Source organism: Solanum dulcamara, chromosome 3 (genome assembly GCF_947179165.1).
Source record: "Solanum dulcamara chromosome 3, daSolDulc1.2, whole genome shotgun sequence".
NCBI lineage: Eukaryota > Viridiplantae > Streptophyta > Magnoliopsida > Solanales > Solanaceae > Solanum > Solanum dulcamara.
In genome coordinates this window covers 81396153-81422941 of record NC_077239.1, presented here as the reverse complement: position 1 = coordinate 81422941, position 26789 = coordinate 81396153, and the positions used below count along the sequence as shown (strand labels likewise).

At 34.5% G+C, this 26789-nt stretch overlaps 4 protein-coding genes, 1 long non-coding RNA gene and 2 pseudogenes across 6 annotated transcripts in view; 2 read left to right on the top strand and 5 right to left on the bottom strand.

Annotated features, from left to right (window-relative positions):
• Nucleotides 1-4388, bottom strand: part of LOC129881939 (70 kDa peptidyl-prolyl isomerase-like) — a 58544-nt gene extending 54156 nt beyond the window's left edge. Inside the window, exon 1 of the mRNA XM_055956050.1 lies at nucleotides 3874-4388. Coding sequence (XP_055812025.1) covers nucleotides 3874-4099 — 226 coding nt within the window. The 5' untranslated portion in view covers nucleotides 4100-4388. The remainder of the gene's footprint in view (nucleotides 1-3873) is intronic.
• Nucleotides 4389-5319: 931 nt separating this feature from the next.
• On the top strand, nucleotides 5320-12997 carry LOC129883330 (protein transport protein SEC23 E-like). The gene is made up of 12 exons (XM_055957978.1): nucleotides 5320-6221; nucleotides 6326-6499; nucleotides 7356-7517; nucleotides 7894-8036; nucleotides 8862-8937; nucleotides 9088-9260; nucleotides 9444-9525; nucleotides 10289-10366; nucleotides 11010-11171; nucleotides 11273-11536; nucleotides 11718-11822; nucleotides 12416-12997. Exons 1-12 carry the CDS (start codon nucleotides 5496-5498, stop codon nucleotides 12563-12565), a joined length of 2295 nt encoding a protein of 764 aa, XP_055813953.1. The 5' UTR covers nucleotides 5320-5495; the 3' UTR covers nucleotides 12566-12997.
• Nucleotides 12998-13686: 689 nt separating this feature from the next.
• LOC129881937 (5-OH-xanthotoxin synthase-like) lies at nucleotides 13687-15716 on the bottom strand (annotated as a pseudogene).
• A 13-nt stretch (nucleotides 15717-15729) lies between these two features.
• LOC129883740 (uncharacterized) lies at nucleotides 15730-18028 on the bottom strand (annotated as a pseudogene).
• Nucleotides 18029-19160: 1132 nt separating this feature from the next.
• LOC129883329 (5-OH-xanthotoxin synthase-like) lies at nucleotides 19161-21058 on the bottom strand. The gene is made up of 2 exons (XM_055957977.1): nucleotides 20166-21058; nucleotides 19161-19866 (listed from the first exon to the last, which is right to left on the bottom strand). The coding sequence occupies exons 1-2, from the start codon at nucleotides 21045-21047 to the stop codon at nucleotides 19255-19257; spliced, it is 1494 nt and encodes a 497-aa protein (XP_055813952.1). The 5' UTR covers nucleotides 21048-21058; the 3' UTR covers nucleotides 19161-19254.
• Nucleotides 21059-23445: 2387 nt separating this feature from the next.
• On the bottom strand, nucleotides 23446-25908 carry LOC129883327 (6,7,8-trihydroxycoumarin synthase-like). The gene is made up of 2 exons (XM_055957975.1): nucleotides 24974-25908; nucleotides 23446-24170 (listed from the first exon to the last, which is right to left on the bottom strand). Exons 1-2 carry the CDS (start codon nucleotides 25853-25855, stop codon nucleotides 23562-23564), a joined length of 1491 nt encoding a protein of 496 aa, XP_055813950.1. The 5' UTR covers nucleotides 25856-25908; the 3' UTR covers nucleotides 23446-23561.
• LOC129883328 (uncharacterized) lies at nucleotides 23733-24430 on the top strand. 2 transcript variants are annotated; one of them, XR_008765901.1, is made up of 3 exons: nucleotides 23733-23821; nucleotides 24112-24238; nucleotides 24330-24430. It is a non-coding gene; the product is annotated as an uncharacterized LOC129883328 (long non-coding RNA). The 2 variants fall into 2 exon arrangements; XR_008765900.1 differs by having other exon boundaries at nucleotides 24112-24430.
• Nucleotides 25909-26789: the final 881 nt, after the last annotated feature.

Here is a 26789-nt window from a genome sequence, read left to right as displayed (position 1 = left end):
AATTGGCAAAATTGTCTAATTCCTATTTCATTGCCAATAAAATACTCCTAGACCTCTCTAAAGTGCCTTAGGAGCTACTAGAGTAGTTACCCAAGTCGTTACGGACGCTACTATGGAAAAATCCAAAAAAATTCGACCCAGACCCCCAGCACCTAAAAAATTTGTGGCTAACACAAACAAAAAACTGGCAAAATCGCCTAATTCCTATTGCGTCGCCAATAAAATGCTTCTAAACCCTTCTAAAGCGCCGCCGGGGTAACTAAGATTGTTCCCTAGGTCATTACGGATGTTACTATGGCAGAATCCAAGAAAATTCGACCTTGACCCCCCACACCTAAAAAATCTGTGGGCTAACACACACGAAAAACTGGCAAAATTAGCTAATTTCTATTGCATCGCCAATAAAATGCTCCTAAACCCCTCTAAAGAGCCGCCGGGGCTACTGAAGTCGTTTACTAGGTCGTTACGGACGCTATTATGGAGGAATCCAAGAAAATTCAACCCGTACCCCCGGCATCTAAAAAATTTGTGGGTTAACATGTATGAAAAACTAACAAAATCGCCTAATACCTATTGCGTCGCCAATAAAATGCTCCTAAACCCCTCTAAAGCGCCGTTGGGACTATTGGAGTTATTCCCTAGGTCGTTACGGATGCTACTATGGAAGATTTCAAAAATTTTCAACTCAGACCCCTGGTACCTTAAAAATCTGTAGGCTAACACACACAAAAAATTGGCAAAATCGCCTAATTCCTATTGCATTGCTAATAAAATGCTCCTAAACCCCTCTAAAGCACCGCCGGGGCTACTGAAGTCGTTCCCTAGGTCGTTATGGATGTTACTATAGAAGAATCTAAGAAAATTCGACCTGGACCCTAGGCACCTAAAAAATCTGTGCGTTAACACACACGAAAAATTGGCAAAATCACCTAATTCTTATTTTATTGCCAATAAAATGCTCCTAAACTCCTCTAAAGCGCCTCCGAGGCTACTAGATTCTTTCTCCAGGTCGTTACGGACGCTACTATGGAAGAATCCAAGAAAATTCGGCTCGGACCCCCGGCACCTAAATAATTTGTGGGCTAACACACATGAAAAACACGCAAAATCGCCTAATTCCTATTGTGTCGCCAATAACATGTCATAAACCCTTTTAAAGCGCTGTCGGGCTAATAGAGTTGTTCCCTAGGTCGTTCGGATACTACTATGGGAGATTTTAAGAAAATTTGACTTGGACCCCCGACATCTAAAAAATCTGTGGGCTAATACACACGAAAAACTGGCAAAATTGCCTAATTTCTATTGCGTCGCAAATAAAATACTCTCAAACCCTTCTAAAGCACCACCGGGGCTACTGAAGTTGTTCTCTATGTCATTACAGATGTTACTATGTAAGAATCCAAGAAAATTCGACCCTTACCCCCAACACCTAAAAAATCCGTGGGCTAACACACATGAAAAACTGGCAAAACTGCCTAATTCCTATTGCGTCGCTAATAAAATGCTCCTAAACCCCTCTAAAGTGCCGCTGGGGCTACTGAAGTCATTCCCTAGATCGTTACGGACGTTACAATGGAAGAATCTAAGAAAATTCATACCGGACCCCCGCCACCTAAAAACTCTGTGGGCTAACACACACGAAAAACTGGAAAAATTGCCTAATTCCTATTACGTTGCCAATAAAATGCTCTTAAACCCCTCTAAAGCACCTCCGGAGCTACTGAAGTCATTCCCTTGGTTGTTACGGATGCTACTATAGAAGAATCTAAGAAAATTCGACTCGAATCTCCGGCACCTAAAATATCCGTGGGCTAACACACAAAAAACTAGCAAAATCGCCTAATTCCTATTGCATTGCCAATAAAATGCTTCTAAACCCCTCTAAAGCGCAGCCGGGCTACTGGAGTCATTCCCTAGGTCATTACAAATGCTACTATTGAAGAATCCAAGAAAATTCAACCCGAACCCCCGACAGCTAAAAAATTTATGGGCTAACACAAATGAAAAATTGGGAAAATCGCCTAATTCCTATTGTGTCGCCAATAAAATGCTCTTAAACCCTTCTAAAGCACCGTCAGGGCCATTAAAGTCTTTCTCTAGGTCGTTACGGATGTTACTATGAAAGAATCCAACAAAATTTTGACCTGCACCCCCGACACCTAAAAAATCTGTGGGCTAACACACACAAAAAACTAGCAAAATTGCCTAATTCCTATTGCGTCACAAATAAAATGCTCCTAAACCCCTTTAAAGCGCCACCGGGGAAACTGAAGTCATTTCCTAGGTCTTTAAGGACGTTACTATGAAAGAATCCAAGAAAATTCAACTCGGACCCCCGGCACCTAAAAAATTCGTGGGCTAACACACACGAAAAACTGGCAAAATCACCTAATTCCTATTGCATTACCAATATAATGCTCGACTTCAGTAACCCCAGTGGCGCTTTAGAAGGGTTTAGGAACATTTTATTGGCGATGCAATAGGAATTAAGTGATTTTGCCATTTTTTTGTGTGTATTAGCCCACGGATCTTTTAGGTGTCGGGGGTTCAGGTCAAATTTTCTTAGAATATTCCATAGTAGCGTCCGTAACGACCTAGAGAACGACTTCAGTAGCCTCGGTGGTGCTTTAGAAGGGTTTAAAAGCATTTTATTGGCGATGCAATAAGAATTAGGCGATTTTGCCAGTTTTTCGTGTGTGTTAGCCCACGTAATTTTAGGTGCCAGGGTCCGGATCAAATTTTCTTGTATTCTTCAATAGTAGCGTCTGTAACGACCTAGGGAACGACTTTAGTAGCCCTGGCGGCGCTTTAGAGGGGTTTAGGATCATTTTACTAGCGAAACAGTAGGAATTAGGCGATTTTGTCAGTTTTTCGTGTGTGTTAACCCACGGATTTTTTAGATGCAGAGGGTCCGGGTCGAATTTTCTTGGATTCTTCCAAAGTAGCGTCCGTAACGACCTAGGGAACAACTTCAGTAGCTCCGGAGGTTCTTTAGAGGGGTTTAGGAGCTCCCCAAACCTCTCTAAAGCACCGTCGGGGATACTGAAGTTTTTTCTCAAGTCGTTACGGACGCTACTATGAAAGAATTCAAGAAAATTCGACCAGGACTCCCAACACCTAAAAAATCGGTGGGCTAAGACACATGATGAACTGTAAAGACCAATAGCAAATTGTTAATCCAAACATAATTTTCCATCCTCATCCAAACTAAAGCCAAAAACTTGCATAATTCTATCATAAGAAACACCAATTGATTATGTCAACTCGATTAGAGCTTATCTCAAGCCTATATTACAAGGCCAAAAACTTGCATAGTTCTATCATCTAAAACCAACAACTACTACGCCTCAATTCCAAAGGAAGGATGGACACACAAAATGGGATCGGCTATATGAATACTGATCATGTAGCTCCATTTAAGCTCATCTCAAGCAACAACAACAACGTACTTAGTGTAGTCCACAAAGTGGGGGTCTGAGAGGGTAGAATGTATTCCGACCTTACCCTTACCACAGAAGTTGAGAAGTTGTTTCAACTAGAAACAGTCCAAAGTAATCCATAAAAAAGAATAAACGAAGTGCAAGCATACCAAAGTAATCTGAACAATGAGTACAACAAAATAATATGATAATTGAAGTAAAAAAACAAACCTATAGTAACACATCAAAGAACAAGAAACTATCAGAGCAATACTACGATTACTAGTATGAAAAAATGACCATAAATTCAAATCACCAATTAAAGAAAGCTCATTTTTGCTAAAAAGATTAATCCTTTAATTCCAAATACATGCATAATGCATCACTCAACACCAATAAATTCCAAAAAAAAAAGAACTCTTTTTTCAAAATAGATTAGAGGGACAGAGCTCACCTTCAACTTCATCTCCTTTACTAGGATGCTCCCAACCTTCATCTTCTTTTAAAAGTTTCTTTTTAATCCCAGTTTTCCCAATCTCCTTCTCTTCATCAACCTTCATAATCGGGTCGGGTTCAGAGAAATCATCCATGCCCATGTCCATTTCTTCAGCAGCAGCATTGTTAGAAGATACTGGAAACTCAAAATCCTCATCCATGGCTTCCTTCTTCGCAATGGGCATTCACAATTTCTTGAAAGAAAGCTCAAAAGATGGTTAATTGCAATCAAAATGCAGATTGAAGATGTGGGGTTTTCAAGATTTGCTGAGAAATGCATTGCAGCTTGTGGGTTTTATATTGAAGAGGGTGAGGGGTGGGGTTCTAGAGTGTTCTATGAGATGAAGTGTTAAAGGAATCTGGAGAGTTCTTAGCTATGGTGACTGATTATTTATTTAAGTCTATATATAGCTGGTTCTAGATTTTCAATATGAAAAATTATATGGTAATTTTATTTATTTTATTTTTTGTTAATAAATGTGGTTTAATTTTGATTAATTTATGTTATTTAATGATATTTTGAGGTTGGTTTCCATGGAGGAAGAAATTAACTCAGGAGAGGAAGACGATGACTTTTTTCTTTTTTCCTTTTCCTTTTTATATTTTGAAGATGGTTGACTTTAATTATTTATATAGGGATAAAATAAAAGTCTAACACACATTTCTTTTTTGAAAATATTAAGACTAAAATTCGTAAATTTGACATGTGATAAGTTCGATTGATTTTTTTTAATAATATAATAAAAAACTCATAAACTTGACATGTAAAATTATGTGACAAGTTCGATAAAAAAAAAATACATGTAAGAGATTTGGAATGAAACGGATTGCAATACGTAATGGATACTAATACATTCAACTTGTTCCAACTCCAACACTCAACAAAAACATAACGAAAACAAAACAAAACAAAAGCAAACTGTTGATAAAATAAAACCCAATACCTAAGCAATTTTCTAATTATTTATTTAGATATATAATAATTTATCTATTTTAATTTATTTATCTTGTTTTTTTGATTGTTTAGATTTGTTGTTATTTTAGCTGTATTAACTTTTTTTTTAATAATATCTACCATCGTTAATAGTGTTTTTTTTTAAGAATTTGCATTGCTTACTATGTATTTGAATTTGCTATACTTAAGTCAATAATCTTTTGAAAATAATGTTTTTATCTCCGTAGAATAATAATAAATGTTTGTGTATAATTTTACCCTCTTTAAATTTAATTATGGAATAATAAAGACATATTTAATGCCACAATATTTTTATTTCATGTTATTAAATTAAAATAGGTCAAACAAATTAAAACCAAACTAATAATATTAATCAAAAACCCAAAAAGAAAAAAGGAAAATAAGTGTTCTTTTTGGGAAAAAAAAATAATTAAGTACAATAAGATTCAGTTTCTTGCTTTCATCAATAAATGGATTAATAGAGAATGATCATAAAATATATGAATACAAAATCACAATTCCAGATTCATTCACATTAACCAAAACCCCAAGAATTCCCCAATTCTCAATCTTTATCCTTTTTCTCCATCTGGGTCATTCTCAAATCTCCCAAAAGCCCTCCAAAAATGGCGACTGAAATGGCACAAACAGACCCAGAAGGCATCGATGGAGTCCGTATGACATGGAATTCTTGGCCAAGAACCAAAGTTGAAGCAAGCAAATGTATAATCCCAATTGCTTCTTCAATTCAATTGCTTCGCCCTTTTCCTGATCTACCTACCCTACCTTACACCCCGCTACGTTGCAAAACTTGTTCATCAATCTTAAACCCCTTTTGCCGTGTTGATTTTCAAGCATTAATTTGGATCTGTCCCTTCTGTTTCCAACGTAATCATTTCCCTCAGCATTATTCAGGAATTTCGGAAACTAATGTACCTGCTGAGCTTTATCCCCAATTTACTACTATTCAATATGCAATTCAAAACCCTGGTGGTCATAATTCACCACCTGTGTATTTGTTTGTGTTGGATACTTGTATGTTGGATGAAGAATTGGAATTTGCTAAATCTGCATTGAAAAGGGTCATTGGGCTTTTACCTGATTATGCTATGGTTGGGTTTATATCATATGGTACACAGGTGCAGGTACATGAACTTGGGTTTTCCGATATGTCGAAGGTTTATGTTTTTCAGGGTTCGAAGGAGTTGTCGAAAGATCAAGTTTTGGATCAGTTAGGACTTGGTAGTAGTAGTGGTAGGAAGGGTGGTGGTGCTGGAATGATTGGTGGACCTAATCATGGTTTGACTAGGTTCTTGTTACCTGCTTCTGAGTGTGAGTATACACTCGATTCGGTGAGTTTTTTTTTTTGGTTAAAAATGATGTCTTTTTGATTACTGAGTAGTGTAATTGTGGTAAATTTAGTGTTGAGTTTGTTTTTTTGTGTTGGTATTTTAAGTTGCTAGATGAATTGAGTACGGATCAATGGCCTGTGGCACCGGGAAACAGAGCATCGCGCTGTACTGGAGTGGCATTGAGTGTGGCAACTGGTCTGCTTGGTGCTTGTTTGTCTGGGGCAGGTGCTCGGATTGTTGCATTAGTCGGGGGTCCTTGCACTGAAGGACCTGGCGCGGTGAGTTTTGACTTTGGTTTCACTCTATGTATCCTAAGGAGTCACAGGGGCATTTTTGAGTGCTTTAATGATTGCTTATTGACTGATGATTACATTTTTGATTGTCATGATTTTGCACAATCTAAATTCTTTTGGAAAGGACGGATTTTTGATATTCTTATGCTGCAAATGCCCTTCAAGGCAATCCCTTCTAGCTATCATTAAGGCACCATTGTCACCAATCAGTCTCCTCCTGTCTCACACACACTCTTTAATGTTGTCCTCCCTGCCTATCCATGGAGGAGACTATTTGGCTTATCATTGTCGTTTGCAGTAAACCTCCTCAGCAGATGAGTCTACTACTGCTTATGATGATGTTTTCTAATTGCTACTCTTTTCATTAGAGTAGCAATGGTATCTTTCAATAACTGAAATTTGGGTTAATTGTATATACGATTTCAGATTTTGGCCAACCAAATCATGTGGACAATACCTTCACTAAATTTTTCAATGTATTTTTTCCTCAAGAATAACTTGATATATAGGATATATTAGTGAGTTAAGAAGTTAAGAATCATAAGGTACTTCAACAACAAGAACTTGATATGCTTATTTGTCTTGCTTTAAGCATTCTGTTCGCCAATGTGGTTTCTGCCTGTTCTCCTTTTCTCCTCTTAAGGCTCCTGAATTATTACCCTATATGTTGAGGCCAGATTTCTGAAAAGGAAATTTAATAAGTTTGCAAGTCAAAATGCTTTAACAGACTCCTCTTTACATGAAATCTAAACAATCAATTGGACTTGGCCTCATTCTGAAGAAAGTTTGCCCAACAATGCTTCTTAAGCGATTTTCTTTTCCTTATTTGTTGTTTTTGTAGATTGTGTCGAAGGATTTATCAGAACCTGTTCGTTCTCATAAAGATCTACACAAGGATGCTGCACCATTTTTCAGAAAGGCCATTCATTTCTATGAGGAACTCGCAAAGCAACTCGTCAGTCACGGTCACATCTTAGATGTTTTTGCTTCAGCACTTGACCAGGTTTGACTTGATCAACCACTTGTCTCCATGAACTGTGTTGTTTGTCTCATAAGCTTTTGGAGCCACATACTGGTCTTCACTTGTCCTTGATTAAAAAGAAAACTGGTGTTCACTTATCAAATGAAGCATTTTATCCTGGACAGTATTTAGTTATCTACGTGTAATTATTTAGCTGTTAAATTATCAAAAAAATATATTAATGTGTAAGCATTTTTTTCTGGGTGCGGGATATTTTGATTATAGTTATTACTAACATCATCAATTGTATGTGAATACTTTACTCTATCCCTTACTTGAGAGGTCTGTTGACTTATTGATGAATCTGATCAATTCATAAGAAATATTATTTCTTGACTAGTAAGTATTGGTTTTTCAGGTCGGAGTGGCAGAGATGAAAGTAGCTATTGAAAAGACTGGAGGACTAGTTGTTCTTGCTGAAAGCTTTGGGCATTCTGTTTTCAAAGATTCCTTCAAGCGTGTATTTGAAGATGGTGAACAGTCTCTTGGGCTTTGCTTCAAGTGAGCTTTTTGATATGTCATTCCTTTTCTTCCATGTTAAAGGATTGTGATTTATCCAAGTATGTAATATTTTTAGTTTGAATGTTGAAATATTTCAAGCTCATGGTGGGATGTTTCCTTCTTCTAGCTGGGACACTGAGCTGTTAAGTGAACCAGGCACTATTAAAGAACTTGAAAAAGCATCTTTGTCAATTGCATAGATGTGTAAAAATTAGCATCATCACTAATTCTAGAAATAAATAATAGAGAAGGATATATTTCAAGAATAGCTATTGATGTAGAAATTCAGAACAAATAACCATGTATGAGCGACTATTCCACCAGCTAGCTTCTTCTCTGAGGATAAAATGAAGCTCGGGTTGTTAACATTGAAGATGAGTTAAGGGAATTGCAGAGAAGAAATGGAGTTTTTTGGTGAAAAACTACTTGAGTTATGTCCCAATTTATATGAAATTCTTACTATTTGGTAACATTTTAAAATGTTCGCCCCAGTTCCATTACCAACATTATTATATACCACCTTCACAAGCAACGCATTATCCCCAATGTTAAACTGCATCAGCCCCAAAATGCCCTTCCTTTACTCTTACCTTAAATAGAAGATTGAAAAGGGTTTCCTAGGGGATAAGGAAGGAGAGGGCAGATTTCCATTAAGCTAGGGATGTCCATATTTGGACTGTTTGAGAGGTAAATATTTAAAGTTATCTTGCTTGTATTCTGTAGAGTGAGTATTTCTTAAAATGATACTTCTCTCTTCTGCTTGGATGTGCTTTATTTTTCCTTCAACAATCTGATCATCAATCTGATGCATTAATTTTGTTCTAGTGCTACATTAGAGATCAACTGCTCCAAGGATATTAAAATTCAAGGGATCATTGGTCCTTGCACATCTCTTGAGAAGGTTGGTGTACTTTAGTTTTTCATATTTTCAGCAGTAATACATCTAATATTAGACGGCTAACCTGAAACAATTGACCCGGAAAACCAAGATTTTTCCTCTAAGATGGCAGTTTCAGAAATCAGTTGATACTGATCGTGTAGTCTTATGCAGAAAGGATCTGCTGTCGCCAGCACAGTTACTGGTGAGGGGAATACTACAGCTTGGAAGCTCTGTGGTCTCGACAAAAACACTTGCTTGACTGTTTTCTATGATGTTTCATCTAGTGAGAAGTCAGATCCTTCAGGCAATATAAATCCGCAATTGCACATACAGTTTCTTACAAGGTTCTTGGGAAACTTCAGCTCTACTTTTCTTATTGTTAAAATTTCTTTTGAAAGCAGTTAATGTAACCTGAGGTTTACTTAACTTTTGATGGATAGAACATTCTGTATTCAATTTATACTGTGAGGATATACTAGAAAAAGATGTTATCGTGTAACCAATATTTGTTGGTTTTGACTGTGCAGTTATCAGAGCCCTGATGGGCAAACAAAACTACGAGTTACAACCATTACTAGGAGATGGCTTGATGCTGCTGTCGGCTCTGAGGTCTGTAATGACGAGTTTTGATTTTATATTGTCATTTGTAATACAATGAAGTCTATTTTATTCTTTTTTATATAGTTCACACGTATCTTTCCCAAGCATAGAGAATGATATTACTTTTCTTTGTTTCTAATTTTATTTTTTAATTTGAATTTGTCTTTTGACTAGTACTTCATGAGACAGTGATTGTTTTCATGGGAAATACATAATTGAAAAGCAGTAATGTTTGTAGTACCACTGCCCCCAGGGCCTAGCTTGAGTGGCAAAGGGTGGAGGATTTGTGGCTTAGGTCACAGGTTCAAGCCCCACACCATGCAAAGCGAAGCCTGGTATTTAAGTGGAGAAGGGTAGAGGGGCAGGCCCATTAGCCACCGAGGTTAGAAGGCTGTGGTTGGTCCACAGACGGATTTCTCGGTTATCAAAAAAAAAATGTTTGTAGTACCACTCCTTTCCGCCGTATTATGCAATTGAATTTCCATTTTGAGATAACTAGAGATGTTTTATACACTTCAAACATCCAAGGACTCGAGCTCATTTTAAAACTCTTGTGAAGCTTGTTTCAATGTTTGTTCAGTCATCCTCATTATAATTTCAGACTCCATCAATTAATGATAAGCTTTTCCATGTTGTTATGCTGTATGTTTTTGTGTATTTCTTTTCTCTGGAAACCTTTTCCTATGACAATTCTTTCTGGAAGGGCTTTCATGAACTTTCTAGGGTGCATACAAGTGTTGATACTGATGGTGCAATAAATCTATGCTTGTAGGACTTGGTGCAAGGGTTTGATCAGGAAGCTGCTGCCGTAGTAATGGCTAGATTGGCTTCTTATAAAATGGAGCTAGAGGTATCATCTTCGAGCTATAATTAGTTCTGCACAATATTTTTTGCTGTATTTACTTAAATCATATGTGGATGCCTACTACTCATCGTTGTCTTTGTTGTCCTTTTCAGTTTGTAAATAGTACAATATCATTTTTTTTGGACAAAAAAATTACATTTATACTACACCATGATGTCATGACCTTTACAAGAATATAATGTGAGCACATGCATCATGCCTTCCAGAACCCTAGTCGGCTATCTAAACAAGTTCGTATTTCCATTTTATACCAAAGATTCAAAAGAAAAAAGTTGGATCTCAACGACAAACTCTCTATACTCTCAAATGTTCTATTCGCACAAAAGGTACAAATGATAACAAAATCATCATTTGACCAAATTTATAAAGCGGCATGATGAGCTTGCATATGCGCCAAATAGTGGAATAATTTATTCCTAAATCCGTTACAATATGAATAGATCCAAGTTAGAGATAGTGTGCTTCTAAAGTTTTTCTGGACTGATCATACTCAACTCGTTCTCCTCCTTTTTTTGCTTGCATGAAGCATTTCATTGAATCTGTCTGCCTGAGTTGATACTAATCTTTCATTTCTTGCTTCTCTGTATATTTAATTGATAAATCCTGATTAATAGATTTCACTTTCCAGGAAGATTTTGATCCCACAAGGTGGCTAGATCGGAATCTGATTCGTCTGTGTTCCAAGTTTGGCGATTATAGGAAGGATGATCCCACCTCTTTCACTTTGAATCCCTGTTTTTCTTTGCTCCCTCAGTTCATGTTTCATTTGCGGCGATCACAATTTTTGCAAGTAATATAACGCAGTCTCTCTTTTTCGTTCCATTTAACTTTTCGAATGTATATCATTGATGCACGGTCTATTGTCTCTCATTAATGTGTGGACAATCACAGGTTTTCAATAATAGTCCTGATGAAACAGCATATTTCCGGATGCTGCTCTACCGAGAGAGTATAAGCAATGCTGTTGTCATGATTCAGCCAACACTAATGGCATTTTCATTCAATACACTGCCTTCTCCAGCTTTACTGGATGTGGCATCAATTGCTGCTGATCGCATTCTTTTGTTGGATTCATATTTCAGCATTGTCATATTCCATGGAATGACAATAGCTCAATGGAGAAATTTGGGATACCAGAACCAACCAGAACATCAGGTACAGTTTCTTGCTTTGCCATCTTCTTTTAAATGATGAGATCCTTTATGCTAAATTAGAAATATCATTGTCTTCTCCATTCCCCAATCTCGCGGAATATGTTATGGCTACATTGGAATTCTTTTCACCATCATATGTGATTGTGAAACAAATTGATGTCTATTTTCCTTGGTTCTTTCAGGCATTTGCACATCTATTGCAAGTTCCTCATGACGAGGCCCAAGCACTTATCCATGAGAGGTTTCCTGTTCCTAGACTAGTAGTGTGTGATCAGCATGGTTCCCAGGTAAGCATCGTATTGGGATTGTAAGGTTTTGTTGCTTTGTGCCACATCAACACAACACCCTGTTGTGGAGTATAATGGATCATAAGTTCCTCGAAATCCGAGATGCAAGGACAACTAGTATTCAAATAGATTCAAGGATCACTAAGTTCCATTAAGTAGCTGCAGTAGAGAGCTAAATCCTACTCGTATTGCTCTTCCAAAGTGGTTTTTGCTCTAGATTTTAATTTTTGGTATGATGTACCTTCTGTCGGGGGAAGATTAGAACGAGCTTTCGTAGGGTGAGAGGGGAGCTTTGGCATGTGATCAGGAAGTCACGGGTTCGAGCTGTGGAAACAACTTCTGGCAGAAATTCAGGTTAAGGCTACATACAATGGACCTTGTGGTCTGTCCCTTCTCCAGACCACGTGCATAGCGGGAGCTTAATGCATTGAGCTGCTCTGCCCTTTCGAAGGGTGGACACAGGGATAAAGTTGCATCTGACATAATTTTCTGGTTATTTATGCTTTATCTTGTTTTAATATCGAAGATGAATGTTCTTGTTATAAAGAAATATGGAAGATAAATGTTCTAATATTTTCTGACATGCTTACCAGGCAAGATTTCTTTTGGCAAAGTTGAACCCCTCAGCCACATACAATAACGCAAACGATATGGCAGCGGGTTCAGATGTGATATTCACTGATGACGTAAGTCTCCAAGTTTTCTTCGAGCATCTTCAGCGACTGGCAGTGCAATCTTCTTGAGAATGAAAAAAAACCGGGATTTCAGCAGTTCGATTGATACCAGCAAAGAGTGCATCATCTCTGCTGTCAACCTCTCGTCCTCGACCACACAGACAATTTCTTTTCTATCATCCATGGGATGATATCTCGGAACTGATATCCTTCGGGACAATTAGGATTACATTTGACATTATTTTGGATATGGGGAGGAAATTTTTGCTTCTTTTTGAAATAATAGAGGGGCACGGGACTATGTTCTTTCGGGTTATGTGTGTAGGAGGTTGTGTTTTGAAGTTATTTGGCTAGCATATATCTGCTACCTCATGTTAGAGTTGTGCTTAGATTTTTGTACTAAATTTCTTGTTGATCGTGTAGTTGATTGTAGTAAGGATTATAGGTGTCATATATAATTTAAAGTATCAATATACAGCTCTGGATTATTTGCTTCTCTAATGCTAAAAGTATTACATATAGATCTTGGAGGGCTACTTGTGCAACATATCTTTGGAGAAGCGTGGCCAATATTTTCACTTTCAATTGTCATGTTTCGCTTCTATTATTGCTATTTTTCTCTAACTTTATTTTGTCAATAGTCTTTGCTATTATTAGTGTTTTTGGATATTTTAATTTGATGGCTTTTTATAACAAATAAAAATATATCAATCAAGATCAAGAGATCATTTACCTAAGATGTTTCCTCTGAGTCATTTGAAAACCAAAGAGTTCCTTTTGGAAAAAGAGATTTAAAACATCTTTTAAGGACTATTTGACAATTGACATTGATGGACAAGGATAATTTATCACCAAAAAAAGAGAAAGGGTAAAAATGTCCTTTTACTTGAATTAGTCTTAACCTATTGGCTGAAAAATCATATCAGGAGGTTCTTGGTCAAATTGAAACTTGAGGGAGGTCAAATTTGAGACTAAAATACAATAACTCTTAAAGACCAGGGGTAGTCGTGCGATTAAAAGGTGAATTTGAGATTTAAAGTTACTAAATTTTGTAAGCAGATGATTTTATTATATTTAAAATGTTTTACTTAAATATGCATACATAATTTGAAAGCAAGTTCCAAACTTAACTAACTTTACAGAACTCGCCCAAAATCCACTAATGAGGATACACAATCTACGTATATGTTTTAAGGGATAAGACAAAGAACATTCTTCTTATGCATGGTAATTCCAGGTCTAACGTCTGTGTCAATGTCTTCTTTTTTCATCCCATAAGGTAATTCCCAATCAAATGAATAAAGAAGATTTGACAATGCAAGTTCCACGGATGCACCCCCAAGTGTAATTCCATGGCAACCTCTTCTTCCTGCTCCAAATGGAATTAACTCAAAATCTTGCCCCTTATAATCGATATTGCTATTCAAAAATCTTTAAGGTATAAATTCTTCTGGATTTTCTCATATTTCAGGATCTCTTCCAATTGCCCATGCATTAACTTGAACTATAGCTCCTGCCTGAATTTCATATCCTTCAAGTGTGGAATTTTTCATTGATTCTCTTGGTATTAAAAGTGGAGCTGGTGGATATAATCTGAAAGACTCCTTCATCACTGCTTTGAAATAATGAAGATTTTGGATGTCATCTTCATTTCACAATGCCTTTGGTCCCAATTGATTTTCTAATTTCTTTTTGGACTTTTTTCATGGCTTTTGGATTCTTCATCAAGAATGTCATTGCCCAAACTACTGTAGCCACACTAGTGTCTGATCCTGCAAGTAATACATTCTACAAAGAAAATAAATATTGTCACTTCACCAGGACGTCTCAATATATTTTCTGATGATGAATGATGTTTTACTGATCACCCTTTATTGTACGTGACTACGCCATTATATTGTTATCCAAGTTATCCATGCCACTTCATTTAAGATCAATTCAATAAAATATAAAATAAAAAGTTCAAAAAAGGAAAAAAAAATTGACAAGAAAAAAAGAAAAGTGTGTGTTTTTGAGAGCTTTAAGACATAAGAGATTACCATGACTATTGCTTTTATATCCTCCAAAGTGACATCAATTGGTGTTGATTTCTCTTTCTTCAATTGGAGCAAAATATCAAGAATGTCCCCTTCCATGGATTTTGGCCTATTGGGATTAAGATGTTGCTCAATGAGTTTTTCATAAAACTCATCAAAACCTTAAAATTCTTCTCAAGTCTACTAATACTTCCAAATAATTTATCAATCAAGATTAATGAAGGAAAAAAACCAGAGACAAAGAAGCTAGTCAGCATTTCTCCAGATTCTACTAAAAGAGTATTAAACCTCTTACTTTCATGTGATTCTTCATCATACCTAATACCAGAAGCAACTCTTAAAATAATATTACTACTTAGTAAAATCATTAAATTGCTCAAATTGATGATTTGTGAAGTGACAGCTTGTTGAGATAATTTTTTGATCATTCTTGATACTTCATCTTCACGGGTCGTAGGAGTGACTCGTAGGGTTGACCCTAAGGGTTGGAAAATTTATAATTAAGTTTCGAAGTGGGTTCACGAGTTAAGGTTATGACTCGTAGGAATGGTGACGACTCATAGAGTGAGTCTTAGAGTTGATCTCTGATTTTGTGAAATTGACAAGCCTCAGTACTTTCGAAACGACTTAACAGGACAAGTCATAGAATGAGTTACGAGTCATAGAATTGACTTATAGGATGAGTCCTGAGTCCTGATTTTTGACTAAGTGAAGGGGGAAATTGATAAGTCATTTGTACGACTCGTAGTGTTGGACTAAATAATTGAACTTTCTTAAGACTAAATAGATGAAGCACACAAATTTTTCTCATTTCTCTCCAATAGTCATTATAAGGTGCAAAGGCAATATCATGACCATAATAAGACAATTTTTGCTGGCCAAGAAGAGAAGGTCTACTACAAAATATTAAATCTTGTGTCTTCAATACTTCTTTTGCTAATTTTGCTGAAGAAATTACAACTATTGGAGTAGAACCAATTTTTAATGAGAATATCTTTCCATATATCTTGGAAAGTTTCCAAAAATAGATATGAGGGGATAAACTATTAAATTGATGCAAATTTCCAATGAATGGAAGGCCTATAGGACCTGGTGGCAGATTGTTTTTGCCATTCTTTTTGGATTTAGAAAGAAGAAAAACAAGAATGATAGGAAAGGCTAGAAAGAGTAGAAAGAGCATCATTTTGTTGGCCAACTTCACAAAATAATAGTCACTTGAAATGTCTTTATCCATAGACTTATCAATTTAGAAACTGGAATTCTTGCATCCTCCGGAAACATCCCCATGTAAGGAAGACAAGGCTTTAAAAAATCGGGTAAGTTGCCATAACTTAACTGCATAGTCGAAAGACTATATCTTTCAGACTCACCAAGATAGGAAAACAGAGAATTTTTAACCTCATGCCACCAAGAGGCTTTCATTCTATTTTTCTGGAACAATTTGCAGCTCACATCTGGTGTGAGGAACGGAACGAAATAAAGATCCGTATAACGTCTGACATGTTCACCCACTTTCTCAAGTCGAGTTGTTACTACAATTCTGCTTCTATTTTCAGCATCAGGGAAACAAAGACATAAGTCATCATGAGACATCTCTTTCCCATTAGGCTTTTCCTCAACTTGTCCGCAAGGATGTCAGCCTTATCTCCAATGTCCTTTGAACCGGTCACTTGACTGAAAATATCTTGTAATACCTCTCTCCGGTGATATGTTTGGGAAATGATGCACCATGCTTGAACATCGAAGCGAGAAACAATGCTTTCATTATTATACAACTTTCTAGCACAAGTTGTTTTACCTTGTCCCCCCATCCCAACAATAGGGATGACATCTAGCTCACTTGTCCCTCGAGTCAGATACTGAATTAGCTTTTCTGTCGTTATCTCAAAACCAACTATCTCCTTGTCACTCACAGGATTGCTATGTCGAGTTGGCAGATATTTAGATGGTTCTACCCCATAACAAGGTCTAAGAGAAACATCCTTTGGCCACATCTCAGTCACCACCACATTAATGTGCTTGATCTCTTTTAGGATTGTATGAAATGAGCAAAAAATATGCCAAAAAACATTATACTGAACAAGTATAGAGTCAATTGTAACTTCAGCTTCATATGCCAAATTGATAGTACGCCTCCAGAGATCTTTAAGACTTTCCTGTTCATGGTGCACCTTCCCGACATCTCTGAAAATGGATGATAAAGTTGACAGCTCCTTTTCTAAAATCGATATAAGAGATGATAGCTCTTTCTCTGAATTACTAAACAGAAGTTTCTTTAGGAATTCTTAACCTGATTTAGATTTCAGCATCTCATTCAATTTCCTTAAAAGAGGATCCAGAAAGCTAAATCCACCAACAGTGGGAAAGTACTGAGATGGAGTGAATTTTAAGGATTTGTAGTACGTCTCCACTTGTTCCTTCAGATCTTTAGTTTTCTCCAATATCTCTGTCGACCAAACATTTATTTTGCTAGTGTCATCGTTTTTTATAGATCTCTGAAGAAGCTTCTCAATTACATATAGAATATCACCCGCTATAGCTCCAACCTTTTCCATAACCTCATTCAACCAGTTACCATCAGTAACATGATATGACACTTCAGCATTAAGGAAAACCAACAAGATCTCTGTTGCCACATCAATATTTCGAGAAGAGACATTATTAGGAAAGTTCTCGAGCTTTATGTTTCTGAGATACACCAGCAAACTGTGGAGGCGATGTGAAAATTCTCTTGGCAATTTCTTGTCCTTGAAAGTTCTTGATTTAGCATACTTTGAAGCCTTTAGTTCACCGAGAAAAATCTTCTTCATTTCCAGCTCTACTAATACAATCAGGCATAACAGATAAGGAGGCTTATTCAAGATATCATCCACACCCTCATCTTTATTATCTACAACAAACTCAGCAACATAAACCGAAACATCAAGCCAAAACTATCCCACATTGTTAGCCATGAACTCAATTCGAATCTTCAAACATTCCATCTTCTCATCGTCAATGTAACGCTTATCTCTGTGGCATATAAGTATCTCAAAAATCTCATTTTCTTTTGAACTATTTTCAGTTGCTTTATAAATCGTTTTATCCCAAGGATTTCTTCCAGGCATATCAGTACATCATTGAGATTCTTTCCAAGGCAATCCATATATTTCGACAGATCAGAATCATTCAACTCATAATTGTACCTTAAAATGGTATTACTATCAGTGAATTCCAGCAACTGTGATACTAGTCGTTCCAGATTAACGTTAGTTTTAAATTCATCTGGAATTCCATCAAATACCCCGTGAAGCATTCTCACAATCAATTTGGCATTCTTTACGAGTTTGACTAAGGAACCAGGCAAAAGAACATGATGATATTTTACAAGGGTTCTTAAAAATCTTAGCTCCATTTCAAGTATCTCGATATCATCAATCTTGTCAACATGTAGATCACGTCCTTTTTTAATCCTTGTTAGGTGATCTAACATTTCTTCGACTTCATTTTGAGCCATCTTTTGTAGATAAAGTTCGAACTTCCTGCAAGTTCACCAACTCTTCGAATATTAGTTTCATTAAAAGGAACAGATCTACTGTTCGAAGCTACGTTGATGCTTGTGCCTTACTATAAAATTAACTTTTCGCGGCAATAAATTAACTGCTACTAATTTACAATAAAATTAACATTTACTAAGCTTTTGCTATGTACAGGGTCCGAAGAAGGACTGGACTACCAGAGTCATTGTACGTAACCTTACCTTACATTTCTGCAAGAGGCTGTTTCACTGCTCCGTAACCTCCTGATCACATGACAACAACATCACCAATTACCTCAAGGCTCCTTTACTTTCAGAGTTTCGAACAGGGGAATGTTAATTCTTGTTTGAAAACAGGGGAATGTCATTTTTGCAGGGTATTAAAGAATAAACAACTCAATTTTCAATTAAGTGCACAATTTAGTCTTATTATAGCATGAGCTCGACAGATATTATTATAACAATTTTAGAAAAATATATAAATAAAATGTCTAGTTTTATAAAGACACCACAAGTTCTCGTGCTCCAATTTTTGCCTATAATTTCGCCCACCCCTGCATCAAGGGAATTTTTAAAACAAGTTTTACAAACCTTGAGAATTTTGAAAAACCCTGAGGAAGTATTAAACAGTAGAACAACAAAAAGCTAAAAGTACTCTCCTTAATGATGATGGAATTTGCCAATAATTTGAGTTTCCAGTGGCTGAAATTATGAGATTTGTATCTCACATATATATGCCCCACCTTATCTTATTATTTGTTCTCTCCTCCTCCTTTCTTTGCGAAAAGTGTCACATATATATTTTGGGATAACTTCACCAAAATTTGTTATTATGTGTTATAATACACATTATTAAATTTAATATAATATAATAGGAAAGAAGACATTGTGTTATACACAATATTAAATTTAAAGAAAATAGATTAAATTAGCAGTTTCACTATTCAACTAAAATGTTTGAGCTTGATGGCTGAATTAACTTGTTAAAGCATGGAAAACCCACATTTAACACTTGATTGGGCCTAGGTTTATAGAGCAAGCCTACCAATACATAGCCATAGTTTGCTTTTTATCTGTTTCACTATATATTTGTTTGCTTGAAGCTATATCAAAAATACAACACTCATAAGACATGGAAACATAATTCAAAGTAATGGATACAACTGACTTCACAAAACTCCCTAAGATCCACAACTGAGGATAGTCTATAGATAATTCTTAGGAATAAGGCAAAGGTCATTTTTCTTATGCATGGTAATTCCAGGCTTAACATCAGTGTTAATATCCTCTTTTTTCATCCCACAAGGCAACTCCCAATCAAATGCATAAAGAAGATTTGATAATGCCAGTTCCATGGATGCAACTCCAAGTGCGATCCCTGGACATCCTCTTCTTCCTGCTCCAAATGGAATTAACTCAAAGTCTTGTCCTTTGAAATCGACATCACTATTCAAGAATCTCTCAGGTATAAATTCTTCTGGATTTTCCCATATTTCAGGATCTCGCGCAATTGCCCATGAGTTAACATGAATTATAGTTCCTGCCTGAATTTCATACCCTTCTAGTGTTGATTTTTCCATTGATTCTCTTGGCACTAGAAGTGGAACTGATGGATACAATCTAAAAGACTCTTTTATCACTGCTTTGAAATAAGGAATGTTTTGAATATCATCTTCATTCAAAATATCGTCTTTCTTTCCTACTGATTTTCTGATTTCTTCTTGAACTTTTTTCATAGCTTTCGGATTCTTCATCAAGGCTGTCATTGCCCATATTACTGCAGCGGCACTAGTGTCTGATCCTGCAAGTAACACATTCTACAAAGAAATTGACAAAGAAAAAAATTACTAAAAATTATCAATTGATCATGAGGAAGTTTCAACACATGTGTGCTACCTACCTATCAATTCTGTCCTAGATTATCCATGTCACTCCATTTAAGCTAATCTCGATGCAATGTTATTTCTTGATTTCGAAAAGGAAATGACTTGACAAGGAAAAGAAGTGCGTCTATCACTAAAAGATCGTGATTTCTATATTTTCTATTGGCATATAAAACTCTAACAAGACTTAAAGACCTTAACAAACATTATATATACAGGAAATAGGGGATTACCATGACAATTGCTTTTATATCCTCCAAAGTGAGATCAATTGGTGTTAATTCGTCTTTCTTTAATTGGAGCAAAAGATCAAGAATGTCCCCTTCCATGGATTTTGGCCTATTGGGATTAAGATGTTGTTCAATGAGTTCTTCATAAAACTCATCCAAATCCTTGAAATTTTTTTCAAGTCTATCTGTTAATCCAGTAAATTTATCAATCCAACGTAAATAAGGAAAAAAATCAGAAACAAAGAAGCTACTCAACGTTGTTGCAGATTCTTCTAAAAGTTCACCGAATCTCCTTTTTTCATGTGCTTCTTCATCAAACCTAATACCAAAAGCAACTCTACAAATAATTGTAGTACTTAGTGACATCATTAAAATGCTCAAATTAGTTATTCGTGAAGCACTAGCTTGTTGAGATATTTTCTTGATCAATCTCGAGACTTCATCTTCACGAATTGGACTAAATAATGTCACTTTCTTGTGACTAAATAGATGAAGAACACTTATTTTTCTCATTTCTCTCCAATAATCATTGTAGCGTTGAAAGACTATGTCACGACCATTGTAAGACAATTTTTGTTGGCCAAGAAAACAGTGTCTACTACAAAATACTAAATCTTGTGTCTTCAACACTTCTTTTGCTAATTTTGCTGAAGAAACTACAACTATTGGAGTAGAACCAATTTTTAATGAGAATATCTTTCCATATTTCTTGGAAAGTTTCCAAAAATAGATATGAGGGGTTAAACTATCAAATTGATGCAAATTTCCAATGAATGGAAGGCCTATAGGACCTGGTGGCAGATTGTTTTTGCCATTCTTTTTGGATTTAGAAAGAAGAAAAACAAGAATGATAGGAAAGGCTAGAAAGAGTAGAAAGAGCATCATTTTGTTGTCCAACTTCACAAAATAATAGTCACTTGAAATGTCTTATATATAAATATGTAAATTTTACCTAAATTCATATTGATTCTTCCCAATTACATTCTATTCTTATTTTTTTTTAAATTATCCGAAATTTCTTCTTTTTGGTCACTTTCAGATATATCATGTACGCCTTGATACATCACATATGTGATGTATATATCCGACTTTCCGATACATCATGTAAAGTGATATATCCAGCGATACATCATGTATAGTGATGTATTAGAGAATAGGAGAGAACAGAGATTTTTATAATTTTTTCAAATGATACAGAATTTTAAAAAATATAGTAAAAAAAAGTTGTGTATTTAGATAAGTTTTCTTATAAATATTAATTATTAATGGATCTTGGGTTAGACCCCCCACGCACCCCCACCCCACAACAATTTCCGCTTGCCTAAGGTTTCCATAAGTGCTTTTGGAGAAAAACCACGTTTATTGCTATTATTAAGAAACACTTTTCTTTTTAAAAATTTGGCTAAACATCTCCCCACTCTAAAATAAGCACATTTCTCTAGAAAAATAAAATGCTTCTAGCTTTTAAAAAACTTGGTCAAATATCCTATAACGCACATAATTTGTGGTAACATGTTAAATTGAACTGATAGTATAAAAACAAATTATGTTGTCAATGTATATTAGCTAAATCCTTGATTGAGTACTAAAAGGTGGTATCTCGATGCTCAATCCCTAATATGTGTAATTTACTACTATATTAATTAACATATTATTGGTGGTGTAATTAATGAATCTTTGTATTGATATGTGTAGCAAGAAGAAATGTTACAATTTATGGTTCAAAATGGACATTGCATTTATAAAAGGGGATAAAGATCTATGGTTAAAAATTGGAGAGTGAGTTGGATTTTTTGCACAACATTGGTCAAGAATGCCAATGCTGTACTAGTCATAATTTTTATCATTTCATATCAACCGTATAATATAGTCATAAAATGGATAATATGAAAGTGAAAGTGGGACCAAATATTAGTGGAATAATGGCCTTGCCTACCATTCAAAATAAACATTTTTTGTAACTTGTTAATTTTTTCCTCAAAATCTGTAAACTATTGGAAAAAAAGTCAAAAAAGTAGATGTTCATGGGATTCATTTTTACTGTAATGAATAGTCTTTTAATTGTAGATAGATAGCATTTTTATTGTAGACTCACGCGTTTTGCACTGTAGCTCACCGTTTTTTCTGTACAATTTGCCTATAAAAAGGCATTAAATCTATGAAATGAAACGCACCAACACAGACTAAAAATTCTCTCAACTCTCTCTCTTTCTTTTACTATCTCTTCTTCTTATTAATTTGTTAAGTTAATTTATTTTATAACATAAACCATTTTTCTTTCTTTAATTTTTTAGGTTGCAACAAGAAATCTAAATAAAAGCTATTAACGTAACTATTCCTCAATTTGACATCTACCTGAAAACAAGAGCGCTTGAGGCTAGAGTTCATATATTTATTTTTTCATATTTTGAATTCCTGAAAATCTTTTCTCTGCCATTCATGCATGTAAGTCATAAAGTGACAGAGAAAAATTATAGGCCCAAAAATAGAAGCGTGAAAATGACCTATGAACCCTAGCAATCAATATTTTGCACACTTTCAAGATATTTGGCACCATAACTTAGATAGCATTAGCCAAAGACTATATATAGGCTGAATGAATAAATTTCTTGTAGGGATAATAGCATCTTGGGTACTCAATTACTTTTTCCGTTTCATATTATTTGAACTTTATTGATCTGACATATCTTTTAAGAAATATTTAATTAGAGATGTATTTACCCTCTTCGTTTCATATTAATGATGTTTCGTAACTTTAAATTTAATTATTACTATTTTATATTATTTAATATAAAGGGTAGTATGAGAAAAAAAGGAAATAAAATAAAATGGCGGGAGTATCAGTAACATCTAATTTTAATATTTGTGATATATGATTAGGTATATTATATTACTTTCGGTTAATGTTACATCTATGTTTTTCATTCTTTTTTATACTATCTTAATATAACACATAGCTAAAAATGATATATGGTATATAATTCAATAGTGTACATTTACGTTTATTGAAAGTTTAATATTTGATACAATTGGGTTCTTTACAAGCAGAGAAATTGAAAATAAATTGACTAATCAAATTAATACGATAGCAATTTAAGATATATATATATATATATATATTAACATCTCGACGTCTAAGATAATAATTAATATGTGAAACCAATCAACCTTAAAAATGACAAGAACGAGGCAAAGGTATAAAGATAAAAATTTATCATCTCATTAACTATCTACCGATATGAAACTTTTTCGTTCTACATTTATAATATTAATACATCAAAAGTGAAGAAGGTGAAATGAGGACGATTTTATTATATTAATTCACAATATTTAAAATATGTACACATAATTCGAGTCGAAAACAAAGATAACTCGCCCTAAATCATTGTTGAAGTGTATTTAGAAATATGTTTTAGGGATAAGGCAAAGATCATTTTTCTTATGCATGGTGATTCCATGCCTAACATTTGTGTCAATGTCTTCTTTTTTCAATCCACAAGGTAACTCCCAATCAAATGCATAAAGAAGATTTGATAATGCAAGTTCTATGGCTGTAATCCCAAGTGTGATCCCCGGGCAACCTCTTCGACCTGCTCCAAATGGAATTAACTCATAGTCTTCTTTCTTGAAATCAATATCGCTATTCAAGAATCTCTCAGGTATAAATTCTTTTGGATTTTCCCATAGTTCAGGATCCCTTGCAATTGCCCATGCATTAATATGTACTATAGTTCCTGACTGAATTTCATACCCTTCTAGTGTGGATTTTTTCATTGATTCCCTTGGTATTAATAGTGGATCTGGTGGATATAATCTAAATGTCTCTTTTATTACTGCTTTGAGATAAAACATATTTGGGATATCATCTTCATTCACAATGCCTTTGGTCCCAATTGATTTTCTAATTTCTTGTTGGACTTTCTTCATGGTTTTTGGATTCTTCATCAAGGCTGTCATTGCCCATACTACTACAGCTGCACTAGTGTCTGATCCAGCAACTAACACATTCTACAAAAAAATTGGGAAGAAAATAAAAATTGTCAATACAATGGACACATTTATGCTACATATTAGAGGTGATAAAATTAATATCCATCTTTTATTAATATCGCCCAACTAAATTTATACAGGTTGTGGATTGATCCGTTTATTAACTTGACTTAACAGGTTAAATTCAAAATGTCATGGCTGTAGGAAGGATCCCAAGAATCGATCTTCCTTTTTGTTGTTAAATTTTTCTTTGATTAATCAATGTACGTTATTCCAAATCCTCATTACTAAGGCTTTTCTTATTTCAGTTGGATTGTGGAAGATGTTTGTAATTTTCTCGATCTAATCCACTATGTCGTCTAGTGTGAAAGTGAAACTATTGGGTTAAAATGCTCAATTAGTGTAACAAGACGGGTCATATAATTACAATCCTACCTCATACATACATACATAATCAAATTTGAAGATTGAGATTTATAAAATTTGAATGAATTTAGGCTAACAATTTAAGAAGAATAAATTAGTTTTCAACTTTTTATTAGAAAGCAAAATATAAAAGGATGGGAGGTTGTCATGTTGGGCATACTAAATTATGACCCCTCATTTTTCCAATTTCAATCCATTTTGATTTAAATAAATTTTGGACGATGTTTGATCCAACCCGCTCATATATTTGTCACATATACATGCGTGTATATATATATATATATATATATATATATATATATATATATATATATATATATATATATATATATATATATATAAATGTGTGTGCAAGCGCATGTACTAGTAGGTAGATTCAAGACATGGGAAATTACCATTAGAAGTCCTTTTATGTCCTCCAAAGTGAGATCAATTGGTGTAGATTGCTCTTTCTTCAATTGAAGCAATAGATCAACAATATCTCCTTCCATGGATTTTGGCCTATTGGGATTGTGATGCTGTTCAATGAGTTCTTCATAAAACTCATTCAAATCCTTGAAATTTCTGTCAAGTCTATCTGTCAATCCAGTAAATTTATCGATCCAACTTAAAGAAGGAAAAAAATCAGACACAAAAAAGGTAGCCATCATAGCTTGAGCCTCAGCTAAAAGATAATCAAATCTCTTTCTTTCATGTGCTTCTTCATCAAACCTAACACCAAAAGCAACTCTACAAATAATTGTACTTGTTAATGAAATCATTAAATTGCTTAAATTTGTAATTTGAGAAGACGCAGCTTGTTGAGATATTTTTTTGATCATTCTCGAGACTTCATCTTCACGAATTGGACTAAATAATTGCACTTTCTTGAGACTAAATAATTGAAGCACACAAATTTTTCTCATTTCTCTCCAATAGTCATTATAAGGTGCAAAGGCAATATCATGACCATTGTAAGACAATTTTTGCTGGCCAAGAAGAGAAGGTCTACTACAAAATATTAAATCTTGTGTCTTCAATACTTCTTTTGCTAATTTTGCTGAAGAAACTACAACCATAGTGGCAGAACCAAGTTTCAATGAAAAGATTTTCCCATATTTTTTGGAAAGTTTCCAAAAATATAGATGAGGAGTCAAACTATCATATTGATGCAAATTTCCAATAAATGGAAGGCCTATAGGACCTGGTGGCAGATTTCTTTTCCCACTCTTTTTAGCTTTATGAAGAAGAAAAATAAGCAAAATTGGAAAGGCTACAGAGACTAGAAAGAGCATCATTTTGTTGTCCAACTGCACAAAATAATATTAAGTCACTTGAAATCATGTTCATACATATATATAATAATAATATGGATTATTGGGTTAAACTTTTCTTTTTTGATCAATCATAACATATTTAAAAGAATTTTAGACTATCACGACACCTAAAAATACTTCCTTCATTTCAACTTGTTCGATCTACTTTTTTTTTAAAAAAAAATCGTTTAAAAAAAAGATCATTTTTTTAACAACTTTTTCATCTTAACTTTTCATATGACATGTTTAAGACCACAAAATTAAAAAATATTTATATATTTTTAATTTAACACCACAAAATTTAAAAATCTCCTTTATTTTCTTAAATTTCATGCCAAGATAATTTATATGTTAAACAAATTGAAACGGATGAAGCAGTAAGTAATTATTATGCATAACAATAGGAACCGTATATACTTGAAAAATAAAATAGACGACATGCTACAAACAGTTTTCAATATCTTGTTCATTCACAATTAAATAATATTTTTATACGTCAATTAACATGTTATATTAAATTAATAATATAAAAAATTACAAATACCCTATAAATTCGCCCGACGTCGAAATGGACATTGCATCTGTAAAATCACTTATCATTGACCAGATTATTTATATATGTAATCCAACGGCTTCTATTCATTTATGCTAACTTACAAACAATATGGGTGTGTTTGATAGGAAGAGAAATTGAATATTTTCAATCTTGAAAATAAATTATTTCTTACTTACTTTTTATTATTTGGTTACTTTGGTAAGTAAGAAAAAGGCTTAATATATAATTAATTTTTAAAATTTGTCAAAATATTTCATTTAGACACTTCAACTGAGCTTTGTTTCACTTATCATTTCTAATTCATAATAAAATATTTCAATTAGATATTTCGAAAAAAAAATTACACGTATTTTTCATTTG